General features: G+C 38.6%; 1 protein-coding gene across 50 annotated transcripts in view; it reads right to left on the minus strand.

Moving 5' to 3' along the window:
* The window catches only part of CELF4 (CUGBP Elav-like family member 4), a 694,695-nt gene that overhangs the window by 593,928 nt on the left and 76,961 nt on the right, over positions 1-23,806 (minus strand). For all 50 annotated transcript variants that reach the window (XM_086480470.1, XM_086480469.1, XM_086480445.1 and 47 more), the window contains one exon: positions 5,668-5,750. In XM_086480470.1, coding sequence (XP_086336596.1) covers positions 5,668-5,750 — 83 coding nt within the window. The remainder of the gene's footprint in view (positions 1-5,667; positions 5,751-23,806) is intronic.

Below are 23,806 nucleotides of genomic sequence, written 5' to 3' on the forward strand. Positions count from 1 at the left end.
ATTGAATAACACATAAAGCAAATGAAGGTCCAGCGAAAGCTTTTGTTGAATAACTTGGAAATCATCCTTTGAGAGCCAAAAGGTATCAAATTAGAAAGACAAGAGAATGTTACCTTTACAATTTATTTTTTGCACACCATTTTTCAATTGTCACCAGATCTCAGACACAACTGAGAAGCCTTGTTCCCATTTTGCATATCAAGCTAAGCTTGGGTAGACACCACAAAGGTGATGAATACACCACTCTCAGCTGAGATAACAGCATGCATCCAATGCACTGGTTCTGTCAGAACACTTGCACTGTATCCTTTCCCTCCAAAGCTCGTTGGACTGGGTGGCAGAGAGAGAGTTTACTTTGTATTCTAGAGGCTGCCGTATAGGGATACAGAAGCCAATCTTTAACTAGTGAAATGGAACTTTAATGTTTACCAAGCAGATAGGACCCAGGTGTTTCATCTCATCTGGTGAACAGAACACCACTGTCAAACTACAGGGGTTTTTAGCAAATGGAAAGTGCATATAGTTTCCTCTCCCCTGCTTGTCTCCTCCTTTCCCCAAAGCAAGATCCAGAAGTCCTTTTACTGGCTGGACAGTCAGAAGGAAGAAACAATGAGTAAAATAACAAATCTTTTTAACCATGACATTGACACCCAAAGATTTTAAAGCACTGAAGAATTTCTACAGGACTGGTTTTTTTTCAAGTCTCTTATCTCAAATCTGTTTTTATTCCTTTTCATCTTCATTTTTAACTTCAGAAAACAGACATGTTTCTCCCAAGGGAACAATTAAATGTGTTTTCCCTCAAAATCTAAAGGGCATGGTGAGCAGGCTGTGTGTTCAGCAGGCTACTTTAATCAATGGAACCCATCCAGCCTGCTACTGCTGACCAAATTGCAATTTACATGGGTAGAGAAAACTTTTTAAATGGGGAGGTGTGGGAATATAATACCATTTTTGGCATAACATAAAGTGCAAGATGATATGTGGTTTAATGGTTTTTCTACAAGCTTTTGGGAAATTCTTTGAAACATTAAGAAAAGACAATAAGACTGTAAAATTACAATAAGTCTGCTGGAACAGTGAAAACCATGCTGTACGCACAGGACTTCTGAAGTCCACATGACACTTACGTCTCATTTAAGCCTTATTATAAGGATTTAAGAGGGCTTAGATTTTGCAAGATGCTCTCTCCCCTCCTCTCCCATGCTCATGTGTCTTTCCTCGCACAGACATAAAAATTTGAGCTGATAAGGCCAATAACATTGAAAAACTTTATTTTTTTTCTTTAAGTACAAGTTTAGTTTATCAGAGAAGATTTTTTTGTTTGTTTAAAACTGGGTTTAATATGAGTTTTATGAGCTCACCTGTCTTCTAATGTTAAAGATGCATATTTTTGCATACTATTAATAAAGCAGAATGCATTTTTTTCTAGATGGTAGAAGAGACAAAGGATATCAGAACAGTTAGGAAGAAAATTAATTATGTTATGGACTGAGAAAATTAGCATACCAGTAGTAATACCCTCCCTTTCAAGAGGAATAGATACAGCATGAAAACCCAGTCTGTTTCCCAGTCTGAATAAGCGCCACAGATTGCTGAGGTTAACATTTTCTTAGCTATTTAATTTCATAGTTATTCTTTGCAAGACTTACAGGGAGGTTTTAACATTATGCAAAGAGGCAGTGCCTCCAACCAAGTATACATGGACTATTCACTCCCATTGCCTGAGAGCGCCACAAAGACCTAGAGGAAAAAAATGCTGCTGTGCTTATCATACATGAGCTCAGTTTATTTGTGCTATAAATAAAAGTAAATCTTGATAGCGTAATTACATTTCTCAGCATTATCCTCTGCCATTCGCTTTGGAAAGAAAAAAGAAAGGGGAGAAAAAGTTGCCTTCACTATAATTTGTAATCAAAATGACTACACTTAAAACATAATTTTATTTCCCTGATTTCATTTCCTGTGGAGCTTTGTGGGGCAAATAGATAATAATACACCAAATCTGCAGGCAGATAATTCTCACATCCCCTGCACTGTCATTGTCTAGATCACTCCCCCCCCGCACCACCCGTTCCCCATGCTTTCCCCAAGACCACGGGCTGTGTTTTTGATATTGCATTTTATCATTGAGAGATATATATCAGCATCAGCAACTCCAAGGGTGAATCAACTTCTACTTTCTTTACTTTCTCTCTCCTGCTCCCCCAAACTACTCTTCCTTGCCTAATTTGCCTTTTATAATGTTGGAGGGGAAAAAAAAAAAAAAGTGGTTTCCCACTATGAAGGATTAGCACAGATTATGGTGAACAGTATTAATTATAGGTGGGGAAAGAGAATAGTGCATCTCTCCAATCTGTTCTTGATTTCCCCCGTGTCTGGCTGGCTGGTAATAAGCCTCCTTTAATCTGGCAGTCCCCTTGGTGAAATCTGCACCACGGACAGCAATATTGATTGCTTCTGAGAAACCATCACAGCTGCTCAACCAAATTACCTTTGATATGTGACCTTTAATGTAATTACTGCAACATCAAAGCATTTCTATAAATTATTAAAGAACTAATATACTTCATCATCCAGCTACTCTATTATATGTAAAATAAACAATCACAAGTAAATGCTAGAATTTGAATTGTCCAACACTTGCAAAGCGCTCTTTACACATACGTACACACCCTGCTACGGTAACCTTCTGGTTTGGGGAAGACAATTTCAAACTGTCCAAAATGGCCTAATGAATTTAGATAAAGAGGATGCAACTAATAATTTTATGTTTTACATTCGATTCTATTTGCTTCGAAATATCTACTGTGATTCCTTCCCACCCAAACCCAAAGTGCCGTAAAGACTTTATTAATCAACACATACCTGCTTGGAAGTCTTTTGATTATTCCACAAGATGACTTTATGTCCCACATATAACACAGAAATATGTGAAACATATTTCTGTCATCTTACAAAGCCCATCCACAAAGTAATTACTGTAAAATATGTGCATGTAGCCACTCCACTAAAAAAAAAAAAGTAATACATAGTTAAGAGGCAAGGCTTCTGAATCTGGACACAAACTCCTCATGCCTCACCATTTCCATACATTAGCATACATGTGCATATTATTAAAAGTGACTCAATTCTCTGTTTTATAACACAAAGAACACAAACAGCAATATTGCAAGAGCGGGTAAATACACAATTTATTGGGGGATGGGAAAGAAGTGTCTTGATTCAAAGGCTCACTGTAGTACTATCTTCTTTTTTCCTGTACCAGGCTTGTTAATTATTTGGATACCTCCTCAGTAGTGCTGTTTGTGTCACAGATAGCAGAGGGTCAAGAGAAGGTATTATATATCTGTCATTTGTGAACTCATGTGAGTGAGGACTTAGACCCCTGACCTTACGAGTGCTTTTTATTTTATGGTGATGAACTATGCTTGATATTGTTGGTGCATATTATCAAGAACAGTCAGGTAAGTCATAAATAATTCTCTGCTACTTACACAGGAACCATAAAACAGTATCTAGGCATGATAGTTTATCAAGAGACAAGGCTGGTTTCCTTAAATAAACTACAGTGACATCATTCAGAAGATGAGTTCAGAAACTTGGCAGAAAACTGTATGCAGAGGGTTTGCTGGTGGAAAGCAAACCTTTATCCTGAGACAAACAGAACTGGAAATGAAAGGTATGGGAGAAGTCAGTGCTCAGAACTCTCAAAAACCTAGCTGCTCTTTTAGACAGAGGATTCACCATTCACAATTTGATCAGGTCCTGATGTGTCACCTCAAGTGTAAAACAAAACAAAAAATCCTTCTGAAGTCAGCAGGGTCATTATGGTCTATATGCGATAGAAATGACATAAACCAAGGAAGAAAAGTTTTGCCTATAGTCCGGAATCAGTCAATATAACCTCTGAAGGAAGTCTTGATCCTAATGCAAAAACTGGTTGAATTTTGCCACTATCCAAGACAGTTTTGACTTTAACAGTGTAATGATTTGAAATCCCTAAAATGCAGACTGAGATTCAGAACTACAAACATATGAAGAATTAAAAAAAAAATAAAATCATCTAAATCATCTCTTGCCCTCCCTCCCCAACTCTGAGCCATCAGTCTCACTGACACACTGTCTTCTTGAAGATATTCCCATTATACAACTTCAGGATAAGATTTTAACCTCATAGAGAAGATATGAGCTCCATATGCAAGTGAGTGAGAGTAAACAGCCTCAGTGAAAACAAATGGAATCCCAGTTAGTACCTTTTAAATACACAACACCGTATTAATCACAAGCATATGTCTAGTTTTGATAAATACATATTTGATTTCAAGCATGTTTCAGAAAATTTCAGGTAAAATTTTTCCTGGCACATCGTAATTAAAAATATTTTCATTTTTTATATATCCAGTTCTATCATTCAGAGGAGAGAGAAATAAAAAGAAAACATCACCTTTGGGGAAGGAGGGGGAAGAAAAACCTAAGCCCCAACAAGATTCAAATTACTTTCAATCTGTGGCTAACGAGTTTCTAGAAGAAAATAATTCAGAGGGAGTTGTCAGCTGACAGAAATGTATTTTTAGAGAATGAAGTATGTATATATTTACATAAGGTATGGCCTTTAAAGCAAAGATAGATGTAGATGAGCAAGTGCGTGGGCATCTCCATACTGGCAAGGTGGCATAGAGATAGGTAAATAGACCCAGGATGATGGAAACAAGCAGAGCAGAATCAACACTTTCTTCAGCAACATAGAGCAACTGATGTGTCTTACGTTTTGTGGAAAGGTAGGTTATGGGTACGCCGGACTCAGCCATTCAACATCAACTAATAAAGGCAGACTTTTGGATCAATTTCCTCTCAGTTTAGATGCAACCAGGAATCCTCAGGATCCCACTCTTAATTACTTGATCACTGACTTTTGTGTTGTGAAACAAGCCCTATTCTAGCCACAGGAGTACTGCACTCAGCTGTTTCCAATCCATGTACCCTGGCTGAATCTAAATAGTGTCTCTCTCTCTCCCTCCCTCCTCCTTCTTACTGCTAAACTGGAAACCCATCCCAGCAGGGCAGGTCTTCCCCATATAATGCTGATTCTATTTTTAGTTCTGCTTGTGTTGTCTGAACCTTAGATCTTGCTCATGTGAATAATTTTCCTCATTATCTTGTGTTCGTCTCTCCTCTCTCTCTTTTCTCCTTGTCTCACTGCCTTTCCAATCTGCTACAGCTGCTTGAATACTAAAGTAACTGAGTCAAACCACTTTGTCATCAGGAATATGTTTTCATTCTGTGATAACTCAATAATGTGATCTGTTTCTTGATTTCTTGCTGCCACACCTTGCTTCAGAGAAGAAAAATAGTAAGCGTACCTGGTGAACACTTCTAATATTTCATTGTAGTGGTCAGAATCCTAAAGCCTTTCCTCAGCTGAGTAAGGCTGGTAGAATCCAGCCCATAAACAGTTAATTACCATTTTCCTGACTCCTAATAACAGCAAAAAGGTTTTCATTTTGCACATGGAAACTGTTTAGGTGGGTTGGTGGTATCTTGATTTTATCAGCAAACAGTGAATCATCCAAGCAAATGGAGACATTATGCTTCCAAACCCAAGATGATAATTCCATATGTAATTCATTTAAGATTTTTTTTAAAAAGTTGTAAATCTGGACTCACCCCCGGCAGTGTCTTCTGTTCATGCAGTGCACTCTGGGCCTTTAGAGCAGACTCCCTTTCGCAGTACGTTAGGAAGGCACAGCCTGTAAACAAAAGGTAAAACCTCAGTTAAGAGCAGTGATTCAGAGGCTTCTGTTTAAAATTGAGACATAGAGCAAACCTCTTTCCTGCCATCACCCCATTCCCAGCAAATCAATCATCATAAAAATCTCTTCCTTAGTAGGGCAGTAGTAAAGTGTCAAGAAATGAAGCTATCATCGCTTCCTCTGAGCCCTGATGAAAAGTGAGCAGCAGTGTGTTTCTGAGTGATTATTTTTGTTTGAATACATGCTTAAGCGTCAGATACAGAGGGTTGTACAGGATCAGGGATTTCAAATAACCTACATGGTGGCAAGATGGGACATAAGATCCCACTCCTGCTCCAGCAGCAGTGCTGGGAACAAGACCCTTACTGCCATATCATGCTGAAGGTCTCATGCCTTTCTTTTGTGCCAGGTACTTCAAGTAAAGGGCATATAAGGACTTGGGACTTACTACTGCAGGAGACTATGCTTACTGTTTAGCCTGACTTGCATCCACAAGTAGTCTCCCTGTTTGCATCACACCAGAAAGACACCACCTGCAATTGCCCCTGAAAGGGCTCATTGACTTCTGGCCAATCACAGCTAAGGCCAAACCTTCAATCCAAAACATCCATGTTGCTTTACAGATCATTAGAACTTCAGAGATGCCCCAGTGTATTATGCCTTTGATTATTCCAAAAAGTTTTCTCATCAGCTACAAAGGCCAATTTCCTGTCATGGTAGGCCAGAGCAAAAACCCTGCTCTGCTTTCTCTCCTCACCTCCCCACCTTCTGGTAAAACTGGTCAATGTTGCAAGGTCTTACACCAGTTGTGTGTGTATCTGATGTGACCAGACTATTCCTTTTTACTGCAGTATACTGAAAACCTGCCAGTTCCTGCAGCAAAAGAAGTGCTTGTTATGCAGGAGACATTTTCTCTGAAGTTACCACAGAATGTCTGCAACCTCACCAGCTCCTTGAAATGGGGATGTCATCTTTCAAGGTTCAGGCATGTCCATCAAACTATGGGCATCTTCCAAGAGCAGCACAACTACAGAGAGGCTGCCAAACAAACAAATGTGTCCCATAAACTCATCTTGACCAACCCACCTCCTCCCTGTGCATATAAAAAAGTAGGCAACAGGTGAGTAAATAGTAGATTATGAAGTTTTTTCAGCTCTGATCATCACTGTGATATTTTGTCCATACAATGGACATTATTACTGAAGAAATACACACTCGTTCTTTTCTTCTTTACATTGTTTTTAATAGAATAGTATGCACAAGACACTTGGGAGATTTTTTTCTTTTTCTATAAACATACATATGTATTTTCTTAAAGATTGCACCGTGGAAGTTACCCTACTCCTCTCACAGTGAAGCTACAAGCTGGATGAATGTTCCAATATGGTATGTAAAAAAGCCCAACATTTTTGCCCTATTTCTTACATATATTGCTTTCTGAAGGTCTTGTTCCTTTCAGTTTATTCAAGCCAATCACATTTATCATGTCTCAATAACTGAGACTCTGAAGCAGTTGACAATCAAGCAAGTAGACTGAAAAACAGCAAAAGTTTCCTTACTCTAATTGGAATTATTTGGATTTGTTCCCCTCTAACTTTAAATGGATGAGTTTTCAGTTAGTTTGCATCTATCAGAGAAGGGGAAGAAACTGTGGCAGAGAGTTTACAGCTTGTAGAAATAATGGATTGAAAAGCAGCCTTAAAAGTCACCCATAGCTTGATAATCAAATGGGAAAGTATGCTTAAATTTAATTTCAGTGCTAAATCACAGGCTGAGAGCTCTCCGTTGACTAGACACAATAAGAAAGTCTTCATTTAGTAGCAGACGTGGAGCAGCTGACACAGTCTAATTAGGCACATCATAGTGCACTGTTATAAAGATAAACTATGCAGTGTAAAGCTCCCATAATGATAGCTATATTTTTCTCCTCATTGTGATGGCCATGATGACAGTTCAGGGTAACAATGTCCTGCAACTCTTACCATATCATGACTGTAATTCAGACTGAGTAGACAGCAGTCTATTTCTCTCTGAAGAAGAAAACTTTCCTTCCAAGATCCACATAAAGTATGTGTGAGGGCAAATTCTCATCAGGGAGAAACCTCCATTAAGTCCTCTCCAAACACGTTTGTGAAAGTGGTAGAAAGTACTAAACTCCCAGAAACAGTACTTAGTAGAATGCACCCAAACATCACTGATTTCCCAAACAAGGTATTAAAGATAGAAAGACTTCAAAATGGAAAAAAAGTCTAGCCTCTCATATGGTCAGACAAAGGAAACCCATGTTTTTCAGGGACAAAAAATGTTTTGTGGAAGTATTTCTTTTTTCCCTTGCTCCTTAGGAATATGTCTACACACGAATTACACGCTATTCCACTCTTGTTGGGCAAAAAGTAATTTATTTAGGAGAAATAATACCTTAATTACTTTAAGTAAATCCTGATTGCTTAGAGACAATACGAAGTACCATCCAGAAATGGCCAGCTGGAATAAAGCAGAGCTTAATGTTCATAATGCCTCAAACTTGAACTTGAAAAGGCCGGTTCACGGGTATTTCTTTGTCTTCCCTTTACTTATCACAAGATTGCTCTATAAGGCACAAACCCAGCATCAGCTGTCAGCTACAGCAGTATTTTTCAAAAACATTAATGTATGTGTGTAGCTTGCAATAAAAGAATGCATATCTATTATTCCATCCTGCAAGAATTTTCTTATTTCAGCTACTCCTGCACTAGGACAAAAGCCAATAACATTTCTTGCCCACCCCCGTAGAAACATCAAAATACTTGATCTGTCATTTGTATTGTGATGCTTAATGGAATTACAACTGTAGCACCTCTTTCAAGTGTTACTTTTCCTAGGCTACCTCTTTCATGTGCATCCGTATGACCCCTCCAAAGGATACTTCCTTCCTGGAAAATGTTACTTAAAGAGAGTTCAGAGAACTGAACGCTGAGGTTAACACTACAGGATACAATAACCTAAACAACTGAGTCTTGAAATAATGTCATATGAAGCAGCTATTTTGAGCTTTACAGAGAAAAGTAAAACTGGTAATTTTTTTTTTTTTTCATTTTGATTTCCAAGATGGAAAACGACTTCAGAACAATCAGTTTTCCCCACTGAAACTTTTGATTGTGTACAGAACCAGTTATTTCACTAAAAATTATTTTTTTGGTAGTAAACTCTTAAGTAGATCAACTTAACAGCTCACTTGCCATCAACAGTTTGGGCTGGACGTGAATCTGACTTCTGGGTGAAAGCCTTCATACTCTATTACAAATCATTTGTAACATCCAGCCCCCTGGAATGGCCTATGTTCAACCGTATAATGAATATTTCTGAACACATCTCTTAAGGAAAGATAGAGTGAAGGCTATGCATTATTTCTGTCATCTACTTGTATGGGTGATAATGACTGAGTGAGTACAGTGCTTGAGAATTATATCTGAATTTGAACAAAAAAATCTAATTGACTAATTATTGATAATGAAGGACTCGCTTCTAGCTGTTCCTAATTTCGATTCCATTTCTCTCAACCATGCCAAGTTTTCCAGACATATGTCAATCAGCTAAAAGATGCTTCATTTGGATTGTGTCTTTCCAGCTGTTCGTTTGCTACCAGTGGACAGCTCTTTGGGCTAGTGCATAAACATCTGGAGTCTCCCAGCTGACAATTAACTCTCAACCTATTGAACTGCAGTCTCTTGGAAACATGAGGACGTATCAAGTGGTCTCCTGGGAAACAAGGTTGTTAGAGAGAAGGGGGAAACAAAAACAAAAGCTTGAGATGGAAAGAAAAATAATATAAAAGCTCTATTTTAATTTTACCTCCAGGGAATTCAATAACATAAATAATAATTGCATGGAATACAGATGGATAATGATCGCACTTATAGCAACTTCAACCCCACAGTAAGTCTCCTGAAGATTTTGAACAAGCCTGGGAGGCAAAACAGTCAGGAGACATATTCTGAGCTGATCAGAACAATTCTAGAAACCAAGAATTATTTCACCCCACCAGTATGCAGTTCATCCTAGGACAAATTAAAACAGAGTCTTTTCACTTGACATCTCAGTGCTTATCTCTTCAGTGAATCAGCTGACTATCAGCCACTTTAACCAGATAAGTAGTTCTGAACAGCTAAAAAGTACTTGCTACCTAACTCAAATTTAGCTATTTAAAATTAGTTATCTTAGGGTCTACCATCAATGACAAGACATTCATTTGACCTAGCATGCAGGGGAGTAATATATCTCTGGAGAGGTCTGTCCTCTATACCATGTATAAGAACCATCCACAGCCACCTCAGGTGCAGGCTTTTAGCTTCAAGGTTGCATGTTCACAGCATCAGATTCCACCTGTCACCTCTAACCTCCCAGTTACTTCAAGTATATGCATTATCTGTACCTCAATTGATCCTTGTTTTATATGGTGGGAAATGAAGATGATGCGTACTGGAGATCTATTAATAAATCTAAGAGCTCTCCCCCCCTTTCTTGTTTTATTCTGGCAGACAGCCACAGGTATCCTGGCAGTTTCTCTTCTTTGCCTACTGTTTAGATCAAAGAACAAGCACTTAGTGACTTAGGACCTTTTCTTTGTATTGTGTGTTTTGGTGACAACTTATGATTTTATTAGAGCTATATAACCTCACACAAAACATGCCTTTAGCTTTTCCACACATCTAGAACCAGAGGCATTGTCTTAGAGCTACACTATAACCATGATCATTTCCAGGTATTTGCTGTCTGTCTGAACAAGGTATTAAAGGTCTGGCCTAAATCTAGTGAAAAAATGCTTAGACACTTCACCAGGATTTGGGGAAGGGGCCCTTAATCTTTCTGGGCCTATCTTTACTCTTTGGCATTACGAGGGGAAAATAAAAAGTTTGTTAGGTGTTTTAAGACTCTTGGATGAAAGCCAAGCACTAAAGCAGATTCTGAGCTCAGGGGTGTAAATCCAGTGAAGGGGAGAGCTTGCATGTAATTCAGCAGAACAATGCAACTACACCAACATAAAATTAGGTTCATGATTCGACCCATAATCTATTGCGTCTCTTGGAAGAGTCCTTGGCTCAGGCACTGACCTCAGCTAAATTAGTGATAATCCAGAACAGTTAGGTTTTGAGAAGGCTGGCTCAAAGTGGTCTAAGCCAGTTCTTCATTCACAAACTTTTGTGATTGTAGAGTATGTACTCAACCAGTTATCACAGCTCAGCTGCCAGGTGATAACTTCTGAAACTACAGCCCTTCAGATACCTGTAAGTGTAACTAAAATCAGAATCATTGCACAAGAAAAGATAAAACTATCACAAGGCTATCAGTTTTTTGTTGGCTTTTCTTCTTAGAGACAGGTAGCTTCATGCTTTGATTTACAATAATATTAATTGACTTTAACAGTGAGGTTTCCTGAATTGGCCTTGCTATATTGTTTTCTGTTAGACTCCTGTATAGTGCATGAACTGGCAAACAAGATATCCTTCTGTTAAATGTTATGCAAGAAAGAACAAAGAAATCAGTTCGTAGTGCCTACTACTGTAGAACCTTTTCCCCTACCACCTTTAATGTACCTAACTTCCAAAACCCCAAGGCCAAGGGCTTTACTCCAGCAGCATGCTATGGGATTCGAGAAAGCAAACTGCAATTCAAACTATCCAACACCTTCATTCTGTATACAGAAAATGGAGAAGAGTGATAATATTGCATACCTTAGATTACATGCTAGTGGTCATACTCCAACTTAAGAACAGCTACAGTTTTGTAGAGAAGCTGCTTTCAAGAGCAAAATACTTGCATCTCTGGGAAACAGGAACTCTCCACTGGTCATAGGTCTGAGCATCTCATTTAGTGATGCTTCACTCTCTCTGTGCCCTAATTACGTTTAAAACATTTAGAACAAGGTGCACAAGTTATCTATGGCGGACCAGAGATCTGTCCCCCATCTTCCAAGCTTTAGGTTTGTACTTGAGAGCTCTTCCTCTGAAAATAAAACAGTTCCTTGCTTCAAGATTCAGGGATCTGTTACACAGAGAAAGATTATAACGCTTAAGAAAACGCTTGCCTTAAAATCAACATCTCAGATTACGTCTCCCAGCTAGGATTTCAAAGTGAAAAGAAATCTTTTTTCACTTTAACTATCCTAGCTCTACGTGTCTGCTTTTGAAACAATTCTCATTTACTCTGTCTACAGTGGACTGCCCAAGGTTTAATCACTTGAGGGTTTCAGAGATTGAGCTGAATTTTCTTGAGGGGGACACAATCAATAAAGACTTTTGGAACTGGAAATGTTTTATCCAATTTCTTCATCTGTTTCTCTCTGTGATTAACTACCTTCTGACTAAAGTTAACGTCTTTGCTGGTAAAGAACATTCACTTGGCTAGAACTTTCTTTTTCTCCATCTCCCCTGCTGCACAACTGCTGAACACTAACCGCTTAGAGAAAAAGATAGGAATAAATATCTTCCCAGATATCAGCTTCCCTGTCAATTACATTGCAAGACAGATTAACATCCGAAATGCCCTGCTGTGTGGAATGCTAATTTTCTTTTTCCTCTTATGTTATTTTCCATTAACTATTATGATGCTGTCATTTTCCTACTATAGATAACTTGACAGGGGTCTGTACGTAAAAGCATACATAACGCATACTCATATACACCCATGAAGCAATATTAAAAAACAAATTGTGAGTCCAAGTCTGGAAATGCAGAAGTTAACCATATTTACAGAATATTAGCTCACTTAAAATGCATTTCAAATGATATTTTGAAATGAAACATAGATATGCACAATCCAAATCAGAGTCTTTCCTCAGACTAAGCAGTGCTTAATTACATTTAGCAGTATCCACACAGACAGCAGAGAGGCTTGAGTGACTGTTATGTGAGCATTTTAACCAAACGCAGACAATGGTTTCATCTTGATTTTTGATAACAAGTAGGTTTTCAATGAAAAGACCAGTTTTAAAAAGCTAAAATTTCTCATAAGAAGTTTCAATGAAATATTTCACCAAGAAGTATCTCTCAGCCTTATGACAGAATTTCTGATTAAAGCCTATAGCAAAAGAAACTCATTCCAGGACAGTCAGTAGTCCAGACTCTAATCCGAATCAGGCAAACAGGGTCTTGAGCCCAGGGCTTCTACACATCAGACCAGAGTGCACTATCACTGGAAGACTCCTGAGGGTCCGTCCATCTCTTTCTTCTCAACTCCATAGCTACCTTACCTCCATCCCACTGCAGAACTGGAAAGCTTTTGATCTCTCAAATTTTTTTGCCCTGGATGAGGGAACAGTTTCTGGCTCCAATTCACGCAAGGATGAGTTTCTCCTGGGGTCTTGAAAGTTCCCTGCAAGTTGCTTTGTTCCACCATTTGCTCACTGGTACACTCAAGATAAGGTACAGAATGAACCATATGATTTGACATAACATATACCAGGTCCTGTTTTCCCACAATTGCCAACATTTTAGCTTTAAATTTCATCCCGAAAATTCTGAGATGCTTTTGAACATCCAGCCCAAGCGAACCCAGACTCATTCTTGAGTTTCTGCAAGTCTAGCCATCCAGAAAATTTTACTTGAACAGGTGTCTAATTTCCATACACACAACAAACCATTAATGAATAGACTCGCCATTAGAGAAGTAAGAATGTACATTACTGGTTAAGGTAGTTGTCTGTCAAAGAAAGTGCTGGTATGCCCTAATAGTGCCTGCAAATATTTGAGGCTTTGTATTACAGCAGAAAAGTTCTTTTTAAACAGACCGGCCTCACTTCAGCTTCTCATTTGTTGCCTAATAACTAAGACCTCCATGTTGTAAGGAGACACACATGCCCTCAGGCCCTATCCATCAAACAATTAGGGCATGTTTTTGATTTTAAAGTATAGAAAGTCTGACTTTAAAATAAGACTCACGATCAAGGGGTTTTCTGGACCAAGCAACAGTGTTCCCAGTATTTCAGAACTCAGTCACTGGTGAGAAAGTCATGGCCAAACTCCAGGGGTTACTCAAGTAAGGATGAGAATAAGTAGGTTCCAGTTTCTACTCAATAAGGAAACATCAAGTTTAAATTAAAATCCTGATCACTGCTAAGCTTGGCTCATTTCTCCCTATGTATTATTTCAAAGAAAATTCCAACATATTTGTGTTATCCTTTTTATATTGCAGCCTCAGAAAAAAAAAAAAAAAAAATAAAATTATCATTAAATCATCAAGATTTCTTGTTTACAGTGTGGTGATAAGCAAAGGAAATATAGAAAGTGATTTCTTTGCCTTGTGATTCACTGGTGAAAGTCAGGAATATAATGAGAAACAATCCTGCTGTTGAAACATTACCACCTGCATTCAGACAGTTATGGGTTAAATCTCCTTAGAGTACATGCATTAATTAGACTCTGTACCTGCTGTTCTGGGTCCTGCCTTTTGAGTTCTTTCTATTGTTAGCAGCATATGAATAACTCAATGGATTTTCTAAAACACTTAGCTGTTTCAGAAACTTTTCCCCCTCTTCATTTTATTTTGATTTTTGGATCCACTTCTTTTGGGGAGATTTCAAGAACTCTCAAGTAGTTTCCAGAGGTTATGCTACTGTTAAATAACATTCATTTTCAATGCCTTGAATCTTAGCAAAATAAACCTAAAGCAAACCATCTCTAAACAAATTAGATTGTTCTGTCACATACATCTTTTACCAAGCCTTGCCGTTCTGCATCCACATAAGATGGTTTTTTAGTTTGGGTTTTTTGTTGGTTTTGGTTCAGTTTGGTTTTGGTTGGTTGGGTTTTACTGCTCATTATCTTTCACCAGGGTGAGGAACAGACATTTCTTGGAAAATAACATCAACTTTGTGCGCAGGAAATGTGTTTGTAGTAAAAACATAAGAAAAGTTGGTATTTTCACCCTTTAAAAAATGCCAAGGCCATGCAGTGAACACCTTGTTGATAGTACCATCAAATGATTAGTTGTTTATGGGTTTTTTTGTCAGAAAAATGCAAGTAGCCTGTTCTAAATACAAATTTTTACACACTCTGAACAGCCTCATATTCTTTCTTTTCTAAGACAGGGGCACATGTGTCAATATAGACTTCTGACATTTCCAGCTCAAGGTTGAAAGCAAAAGGCACTGAAACAACTGAAGGAAAGAGCTATTATTAGACAATTTCTAGCCCATTCAGAAACAGACTATTGTAATTCTCTCTAGAGTTATTGTTCTTACCAAGTTTACCAGCCCATGTTCTTCAAATTCAAGAAGTTCAGATTCAGAGTGGAACCTTTAAGGCACCTCTCAAAATCAACCTCAATACTTTTCTGTTACTTATGATCAAGTTTTTCTCCTCACCTCATATGCAAGAACTGTAAATGGGACAACATTGGAATCTCTTTGCTAAGTTCCACAGAGTTTTGTTAAGTTTAAATTCAGGTAAGTGCATCTGAAGCCACCTCAGGACTTTTATGTTACAAATCAAATCCAAGCCCACAAAGAATGTATTTCCTGATTCCAGATGATATAGAAATGAAAACCTTTAAGCAGCAGCTGCTCCTGCAAGACGATCATCCAGAGACTGGAAGTCTCCAGAAACTTGTAAGAGTCACAATATGAGCCAGAGAAAACTACAATACCAGCTAGCTTCATGAGATTTTTGGAGACAAATTTCAGCTGTCAGAATAATTAACATCCAGGCTCCCATAACCAGATGCTATTTTCCATATGTTTTGACTTTGAATAGTTTCTTCTATCCTCTAAGTGATGCTAGGAGCAAACAAGTATTATCTCTTATTCCTTATTTTTTCCTCCTTACCCTTCTTTCTCAATTTGACTTGTTCATTAGCTATAGGTAGTGGAATAGCATGAAGTAGGATCACATCTTCTGCAAGCAGCCAGAGATTAAGTAATCTTTTTAAGTAACAGACCACTATCTACTTAGGGCTGAGAACCACAAGACACATACTCTGTCAGTGTGCATGAGAGAGAAAACAAGGTGAAATGAGGTGCTCTGGGAGCATCACAGGATAGAGATGGTGAAGGCTTTTTAAAGGTCCTATCTGTTATAGCACAAAGTAAGAGAGGTAGGTCCCAAGAACAAGGTCTCCACTGTTTCTGTGGCAAAAAGCTCTAAGCTGAGCCATTGTTGCATTGTACAAACTTGCTTTAAAAACCTGACTCAAGTATAAATTATTCAGGAACAAGACAAGGCATGCAAAAGCTGGAAGATTTAACCACCTGTCCAAAGCCACATAAATATTTTGTAGTAAAGGTCAGCCTTGAACCAAAACCTCTCTAGACTTTACCCAGAGCTATGAACACCTGTCAGTCTGCTTTTCTTAAACGTGGACAAAATCCTGCACAGACTCACAAATACATTATGTCAATATATGTTTTTGAGAGAATCGAGGAGATTCTCTCACAAAAAGTAAACTCGAAACACTACTGTCCCTTGCATCCAGGCACATTTTCCTACTCAATATTGTGGGACTGAGTACCTGGGTAAGAAGCTAAAAGGCAACAGTGTGTGAATCTAAGTCTAAAACTTCCGATTTTTACAAAAGGTATATGGGTTTAATCTTTGAAGTGAAAAAGAAACAGTGAAATTAATTAAAACAAGATCTGTGTAATTTGAAAAGCTTCAGTGCACTGGGTTTAAAAGGGCTCTTGTCAGTGTGAAGTGAAGGAAGTACAATTTCCTGATGAAGAGAGAACATGGAAAGTGTTTAGTAATCACTACCAGAGAGATATTTTGATCACTTTTTTTGTTGTTGATCAACTTAAAAATTAGTGAACAGTGAGTATATAGTAGGTTGTTTCAGTTAAGCATTTGATACTGCTTCTAGCAGAATTTTTTGCTTTGAGAATTGAATTCATATTAGATTGAATGAATAGCATAGCTCCCACAGCACTGAGGACTAGCAGGAGGAATGTGCATGATAAATGTCAGCTGCATCAGGATGGAAGAGCTATCTAGCAAAGTAGAACATCTGATCTTAAATTTAAACAGTGCAGCAATGAAGGCTTCACACATGAAAAAGAATGGAGAATAAATTGCAACAGATCCTAGAGGGTGCTGAGCCCCTTAATAATGTGCCCAGTCACCCGAATCCCTGCCTAGCACCTTGCATGATTCAGCTCTTAAAATACAGGTAAAGAATAGCCACAGAGGCAAACGTCTGAATGTTCAACAGGACGTATGAAGCCAAAACACAGTAATGTCAAAAGACATTTTCAGATGGTAGTGGACAATATCACATACAATAGTGTGTATGTCACTTCCAGATCAAAGACACCTTCTTCCTTTGGTGTCAATAGAAAATCCACATCTAAAATGATCCTGTCAGCTATAATCACCTGGAAGTGTTCAGAAAAACATCAAGGAAAAAAATTCAGAGACAAGTAATAGAAATTCTTAATGGGCTGGGAGGATTGACTTATGAGGGAAGACTGAGAGAACTAAATATGTATCACTTGGGTAAATGATGACTCATGGGATAGATGATAACCCGCTACAAGCCTTGAAGGTGTAAACACAAAGTATGGAGAAAGGTTCTTCAGGGTGATACCAGAGAATAATAACTAAAGGTAACAACACCACAATTCCACAACAGAACATTTAGGCTAAGCATCAGGAACGCTTCTTAACTGTTGGGAATATCGGTGTTTGCTTCCCCTGTACAGCCCCCAAGGTGATTTTTGCATCTAACTGATCTGTTAGTCAAGAATATACTTAATTTCATTTTAATTTAAGTTTACATGCATGAGTGTAGCACATGACCACATAACTTAAGGTTTTCCAGATCCTGCAAGTTCAGGGACAATAGTGGAATAATACCTTCAACGTGGCTGAGGGATGTGTATGTGTGTGTGTGCTGGAGGCAGGGGTGTAGAAAAGGCAGAGAGGGAAAAAGCAATAAGAAGAATTTAATCAACATGGGGGGGGTGGGGGTGGGGGGGTGTGTGCCTCTCAGTGCAAACTTTCAACTTGGCAATTTTCCAACATCTTTCACGTCACTGTCTCATCTGACAGTTCTGTAAGATTTTTGTCTTCCTATTCCAGTATGAGGCATAAGGAGAGAGAAACGCTTACAACCCTAGAACAGAATCACTACCACAGATTCTTACGCAATTGTTTAGGACAATTGCAAGTTATAAGATAGAAGTTTATGACAGAAAGTAAAAGTAAACGTTACTAACCATCTTTCCCAGCTATCAGAGCAAACGGAACCTTTATTACTCAAGTCACCTGAAACCATAAACAAAAATTAGTACTGATCCAAGAGCAAATGCATTCAGAGGAGCCCCGTTTCCCCCTTCTCCCTATTTCTAACTTTTATGCTTCTACCCAACAGTTTAACACATTGTCTAACCCAAGATAAAGTCCATTCTTTTAAGAAAGCAGTTTCAATAACCTCTCTTGGTGAAAAAAAATCAGAATGTCAACTGACTGGGATGGAAACTTGTGTTAACACGGAATCCATCCATGGTCAGCTGGGCAATTACCTACAGTTTTTAAGGGGCTGGACAGAGCTGAGTAACCAGCCACTCACCAAGTTTTTCCGAGTGGTGTATTTTTTTTGTTATATAAAGATCAATTTCAGGGAAAAAAATTGAGAGTCAATTATAAAAAAGCGATTATAATTCTACTAGGTTTTTTTAAGGTTTAATGCGACATCTTGCTTGATATTTATTTCTCCACTGATTTAACAGAGATGAGAGAAGCTCACAACCAAGAACGAACACAAAGGCATGTCACATGCACATGCTGGTACACAGTACCAGCAAACAGTTCCCAATGGGAAAGTATTCAGACTGTAGAGCAAACTTCTCAAAAGAAACTAGTGGAAGCCATTTTGCCCAAGACATTAAAATAGAGATGAAAAGCTTTCTAGGATACCTCCTGAATACAGTGGCCTACCAAAACTTTCCCTGTTACCAGTCTATGAATCACTGGTTAGTGGATGCCTGGAAAAATAACACATTAATGATGTGGTTTCTCTTTATTATTTTTTCCATCAGGAAAGCTAAAAATAGTGAGCCAGCTGCTGAGCATCTCTGGGAGGCTGAAACTCACTGGAGAATCCCTGCTGATGTCAGAAAGTAAGAGAGTAGAGTTTAATGAGTTTTAAAAAACCCAAACAACAAATTGTGTTTTCTTCAAAAAGAGTGGAATAGAACATTATGGATGATTGTACTAGGTCAGACAAAGTCCATCTCATACAATATCCTGTACCCAAAGATGGCTAGAAGCAGATGCCCCGAGAACAGTATAAGCACAGGACGTGCATAGTGACTCCTCCGGATATTCTTAGTCTCCATCCTTGTGGCTCAGGGACTTCTGGGTCAAATGCGATCCCTGTGTATACAGTAATCACCTGATTGAACTGAATCTCTCACTTTCCACAGCCATTTATTACATTTTAACATTTCAGTTGTTGTTTTTCCTGTAGAACAGATTTAAGGGGGGGGTGTGGGGGGGTGTGTGTGTGTTTGTTTAGTGGGTGTTTTTTTTTATGATTTATAGAGAGTAAGTTTTCCAGGAAAAGCAGCGGACTCCAGCCTAGCAAGCTACAGTCTTAAAACACGCACCATAACAGCCTGCTTCTAGGATTGCCTATAAGCTCATCTCACTGAGCAGTCCAGAAAGTGAATCAAAAAGTTACAGCTTTAGAAGTGTGACCCACAGGGCTCCCAGCATCTTACCAACCTATTTACAGACAGGCAGGGAACCTTTCAAGGCCCAAGAAGATCAGCTGGCAGAAGCTTTGAGTTGAAGTATTTGTTAAATATTTTGGTTCCAGTAAATCAACATTGCTCAATATGAAACTAATTTATCACAGGATTTCTTCTCTAGTTCTACCTTTGCTGATAAACCAAATTTCTCATGATGATTCCTTCTGCATGATAATAAGAGAATACCCACAGGAATACTAAACAATATTCCCCCCAGCCCCTGAAAAAAAGAAAAAATATTGTATTTATTCCACCAAAGGCTATAAAATCTCTGCATGGTCCTTACATTTTTCAGAGTGAAAATACAAGATTTTGAGTTGGGGTTTTTTTGGTTTTGTTTTGTTTTGTTTTGTTTTTTTAAAATGCAAATCAGAAGTCAGGAAACATTAGAATTTAGATTGCCCCCATAGCAAAATGAAATTAACATATGCATACTTTATAGGAGTTGTCAGTTATATGATTACATACTATTTTTCCATTATCTGTACTCTACCTTCTGTCAGTGGACTGTCTTTGTTCTGTACTTGTACAGATACTAACAGATCAGCATTCTCACAAAAATAAATGCATGCAGCCACTTTCTCCAGTGTAACTGAAGTAATACACTGCTGGAATTGAAACATGTGATATGATCACCATATAATTTAATTGCAACAGATTAGGTTTATCAGGATACATAGAATGTTATGCTATAGCTAAGATGGCAGGATTCCGTACCTTGGGAAAGGGGGAAAAGAGTGAAAAGCAGAAATCTCATCCCAGCTGCTATCAAGCAGCTTCAATACTGGACATCTCTGAAAGGCCCATCTCTTCCTCCCAGCCCCTGACATGCATACAACCCTTCTTCACACCACTCAGACTCCGCTCATGCAGTACTGTTTTGAGGGTTTTTCCTATGCTCTCACTGCAAAGAGATTTTAGAGATGCATTACCAAGGATGCATCCTTCATACCCAAAGATGATGAGGACATGTTTTGTAGATGCTTGCTTTAGTTTTAATTGTCTTACTAAATTCAACAGCTAAATGGACAACATTTAGCATTCATAGCTCACGCAGTATCAATATATTGCTTTGATATCCATATATTATGATGCAACACAGCAGTGTGATAACATGATATTTGATGATTCATGCACTGGTCTGTCCAACTGAAAAGCATTCTTCAGTGACAACCCACTGACACACTGGACTGGGGACTGATCTTTATAGATAATGACTTTGTTACTCTACCTCTTGTCTTTGCCCTCCATGGAATACACCAGGTATCCGTAAAGTCTCTCATCTGCTCTGCATTACCATGTCTGACTTTCACAGTTCTTGAGCGAATGCCCTGCAGCCATACCACCACCCCTTTGGCTATGATTCCTGCAGAACTCATGAAACTCTGTGTCCCCAGAAGAACTCCACTTGTAAAGGCTTTACTCACAGCTCACTTCCCACACCAGGAAGGACTACATGACATTGGTCTTTCCCTTCACACATGGTTTTGCACTGGATATTATTTTATGGATGAGAGGGCAAGACAGAGCAACTTGCAGCTACTCTTTCTTCTGGTTCTGGTCAGCATTCAAGATCCATGCAGGTCTTCACAAGGTCAGAGACCTCCTGGAAAAGTAGCAAGTCAGCAGTCATCCAGTGAGCATTATGTGACAGGACATGTTATGACACTTTGAAATGCACATCCAGGGGTGTTGCTATTCCAAAATGGTCATCTAAGATCTCATAACATTCCTTCCTTCAAGTGGAAAAAGGAAAGGACAGTGGCTTCATCTCAGTGTTGCTCTAATGCTGCCTCCATCAGTTAAAAACAAAACCTGTGCCAAAAGGAATACTCAAGATCAGGGAAAAGAATACCATTGCCATTAACAACGTTGTTGTGAGGCCTTGGCACAAAGAGGGGTACAATTCCCCCCACTTGTGTCCCAAGAGGTGCAATACAAAACCTGGAGCCAGAGAGATATTACCAGTTTTGTGATTTATGCAAGAACTAAGAGCTTGGTCTGTCTAACAAAATGGAAAAAGCTCAGCATAAATAGGATTGCTAGCTACCTCCCCACAGTAAATATCAAGGAGAAAAGAAGCAGCATTTAAAATAAAGGACAACGTTGCACAAGGACAAATAAGTATAAATTGACCATGAATAAATTTGATTTGGGAATTAGAAAAAGGTTTCCAACCATCAGAGGAGTGATGCTCTGGAACTGCTTTCCAACAAGGATAGTGAGAGCAAACGACCTAATTAGTTTAAAGATGAGACTCGATAAACTTATGAAAGGGATTATGCGATGCGATTGCAATAGTAGGGAACAGATCCTGATGAGCCAGGATTTCCCCCCAGTCCTGTGTTCCAGGGCAAATCCTGTCAACCTAAATTCTCAGCTGAAGTGCAGTGATTTACCAGGCATCGAAGAGACTACCCTATTCTAAAACAGGACTGGCTTCTGTTTTCCAAAAAGCATAGATTTCAAATTACATTGAAAGGGAACATTTCCTACTAGGCTGAAAATGTAAGAAAAAAGGAGGGGGATGAAAAAAGCCCCTAGAAAGCTTTATAGAAGGTGCAAAATGAGAAACTTAGAAATTTGTCATTGAAATTAAGGTGGGGGAAGAAGGGAAAGATTATTTTGATTGGAAACTTGGGCAAAGTACTCCATTATTTTGAGAAATAATCATATAAGCAGAAAACCATTTTGATATTTAATAAAAATCAGTCCATATATTTGTAATTTTTGTTGCAAGAGATAGCATATCCAGATAAGCATATTAGTCATGCAAACACTATTTTCTGTTCAACTCTACAAATTGAGAGCAGCACTCTTGGCTGCATAGCAGTAGTAGGTGAATCACAGAACTGTCAATTCACACCAATTACTATGAAATGGAGCTTGGGAAGTCAGCTCATCCAACCAGCTACCAAAACGCATGGCATACGTAAACCATTTAACGTTGTTTTGTCCAATCCATTCCTAGACAGCTTCAGAAATAAATAAATAAATTATTTCAAAAAGTCTATATTTTGGATTCATAATACAGTATACATTGCCTCAGACTGAATCCTATTAAGCATTAAGGTGGCAGGTGCATGAGATTTAGAATATAACCATTCCTCCTTTTCAATAAAAAAACACCCGTTATAATGTACTTCTGCAAAGTCAAAGCTGTCCCAGGATTACCCCAACAGTAGTATTGATATTAGCCATTACTTTTTCCTTAAGTGATAAGGTTCCCAGGAAAGATCAGTCTTGATATGCAAAGCAGTATCACCCTGCTTATTTTCTGATAAGAATATAGAGCAAGCACCTCTGGACCCTTAAGGGATCTTCAGGGTGTCTTAAATTTACCAAACAATTCACAGTGCCTGACCACTTCAACACTTGAATTTTTCCTGTGTTAGATCACTGCAATCATAGGTATTAAAACCACAGGGACGGACCTCCCCATTTCTATCATTACCAGGAAACCAGGCTGCACAGACACAGTCCAGCGTGTCAGATCTCAGCCTTCGCCTAACATAACTCTCCTCTATACAGAAACACAATAGCTGAGGAGTATGGTGTATTAAACTTCCTAAACTATAGGGTTTTCTAGCTACATTGCAAGAGTCTTTTGCAATTTTGATTCCCTTCCTGAACCACTGCTACACAAAAAAAGAGAAATTACTATCCCCATTTCACAGATGTTGAAAGAATGTTTAAAAAAAAAAGCAGAAAAACTCTGACTACCTTTCCCATCTATGCATATAGAGTACTTAGTAGGTCAGGGCTGTTTATCCTAGATACCAACTTAAACCCCGTATTTTGCCTCTTTCAGCTTTTCCCAACTTGTCCATAGTGCATTTTACCTTCTCTCAACTTAGTCCATAAAGAGATTTGGGATCTTTTCTGGAATGGAAGATGTTCTACAGCTACAAGCTGTTATAGCAACCAGCCTGCCTACTGCTCTCCTGGGCACCTGCATTATGCAGAGCTTGGTGTTCTCACTCTTTGCTTCAGGATTTGGTGTGACACTTCTGAAACACAGCAGACTAGAGATAGGATATTTAAAAGAGATACAAATCCTTAAGAGTAGCTTCAAAAACTTAACTTTTCCAAAGTTCTTAGGAAAAGGAGTTTTGAGAGCAAAAGAAAACACAGATGTGTTGAGACGTAAAGTAGCCAGAATGACATAGGGGCAGACACTAATGTTGTCCTGCCTTGTCTCCCCTGCTTTGGTTTTAGATGTTAAGGAAGAGGAATGTGTTCCTCTGTCCTCCAGCTCACTTTCAGGAATCATGACCAGCCCTCATTCAGCAGATCAACCAAGTCTCTCTGATTTTGACCTGTGAAACAGGGC

This window comes from Leptosomus discolor, chromosome Z (genome assembly GCF_034619465.1).
Source record: "Leptosomus discolor isolate bLepDis1 chromosome Z, bLepDis1.hap2, whole genome shotgun sequence".
Classification (NCBI taxonomy): domain Eukaryota; kingdom Metazoa; phylum Chordata; class Aves; order Leptosomiformes; family Leptosomidae; genus Leptosomus; species Leptosomus discolor.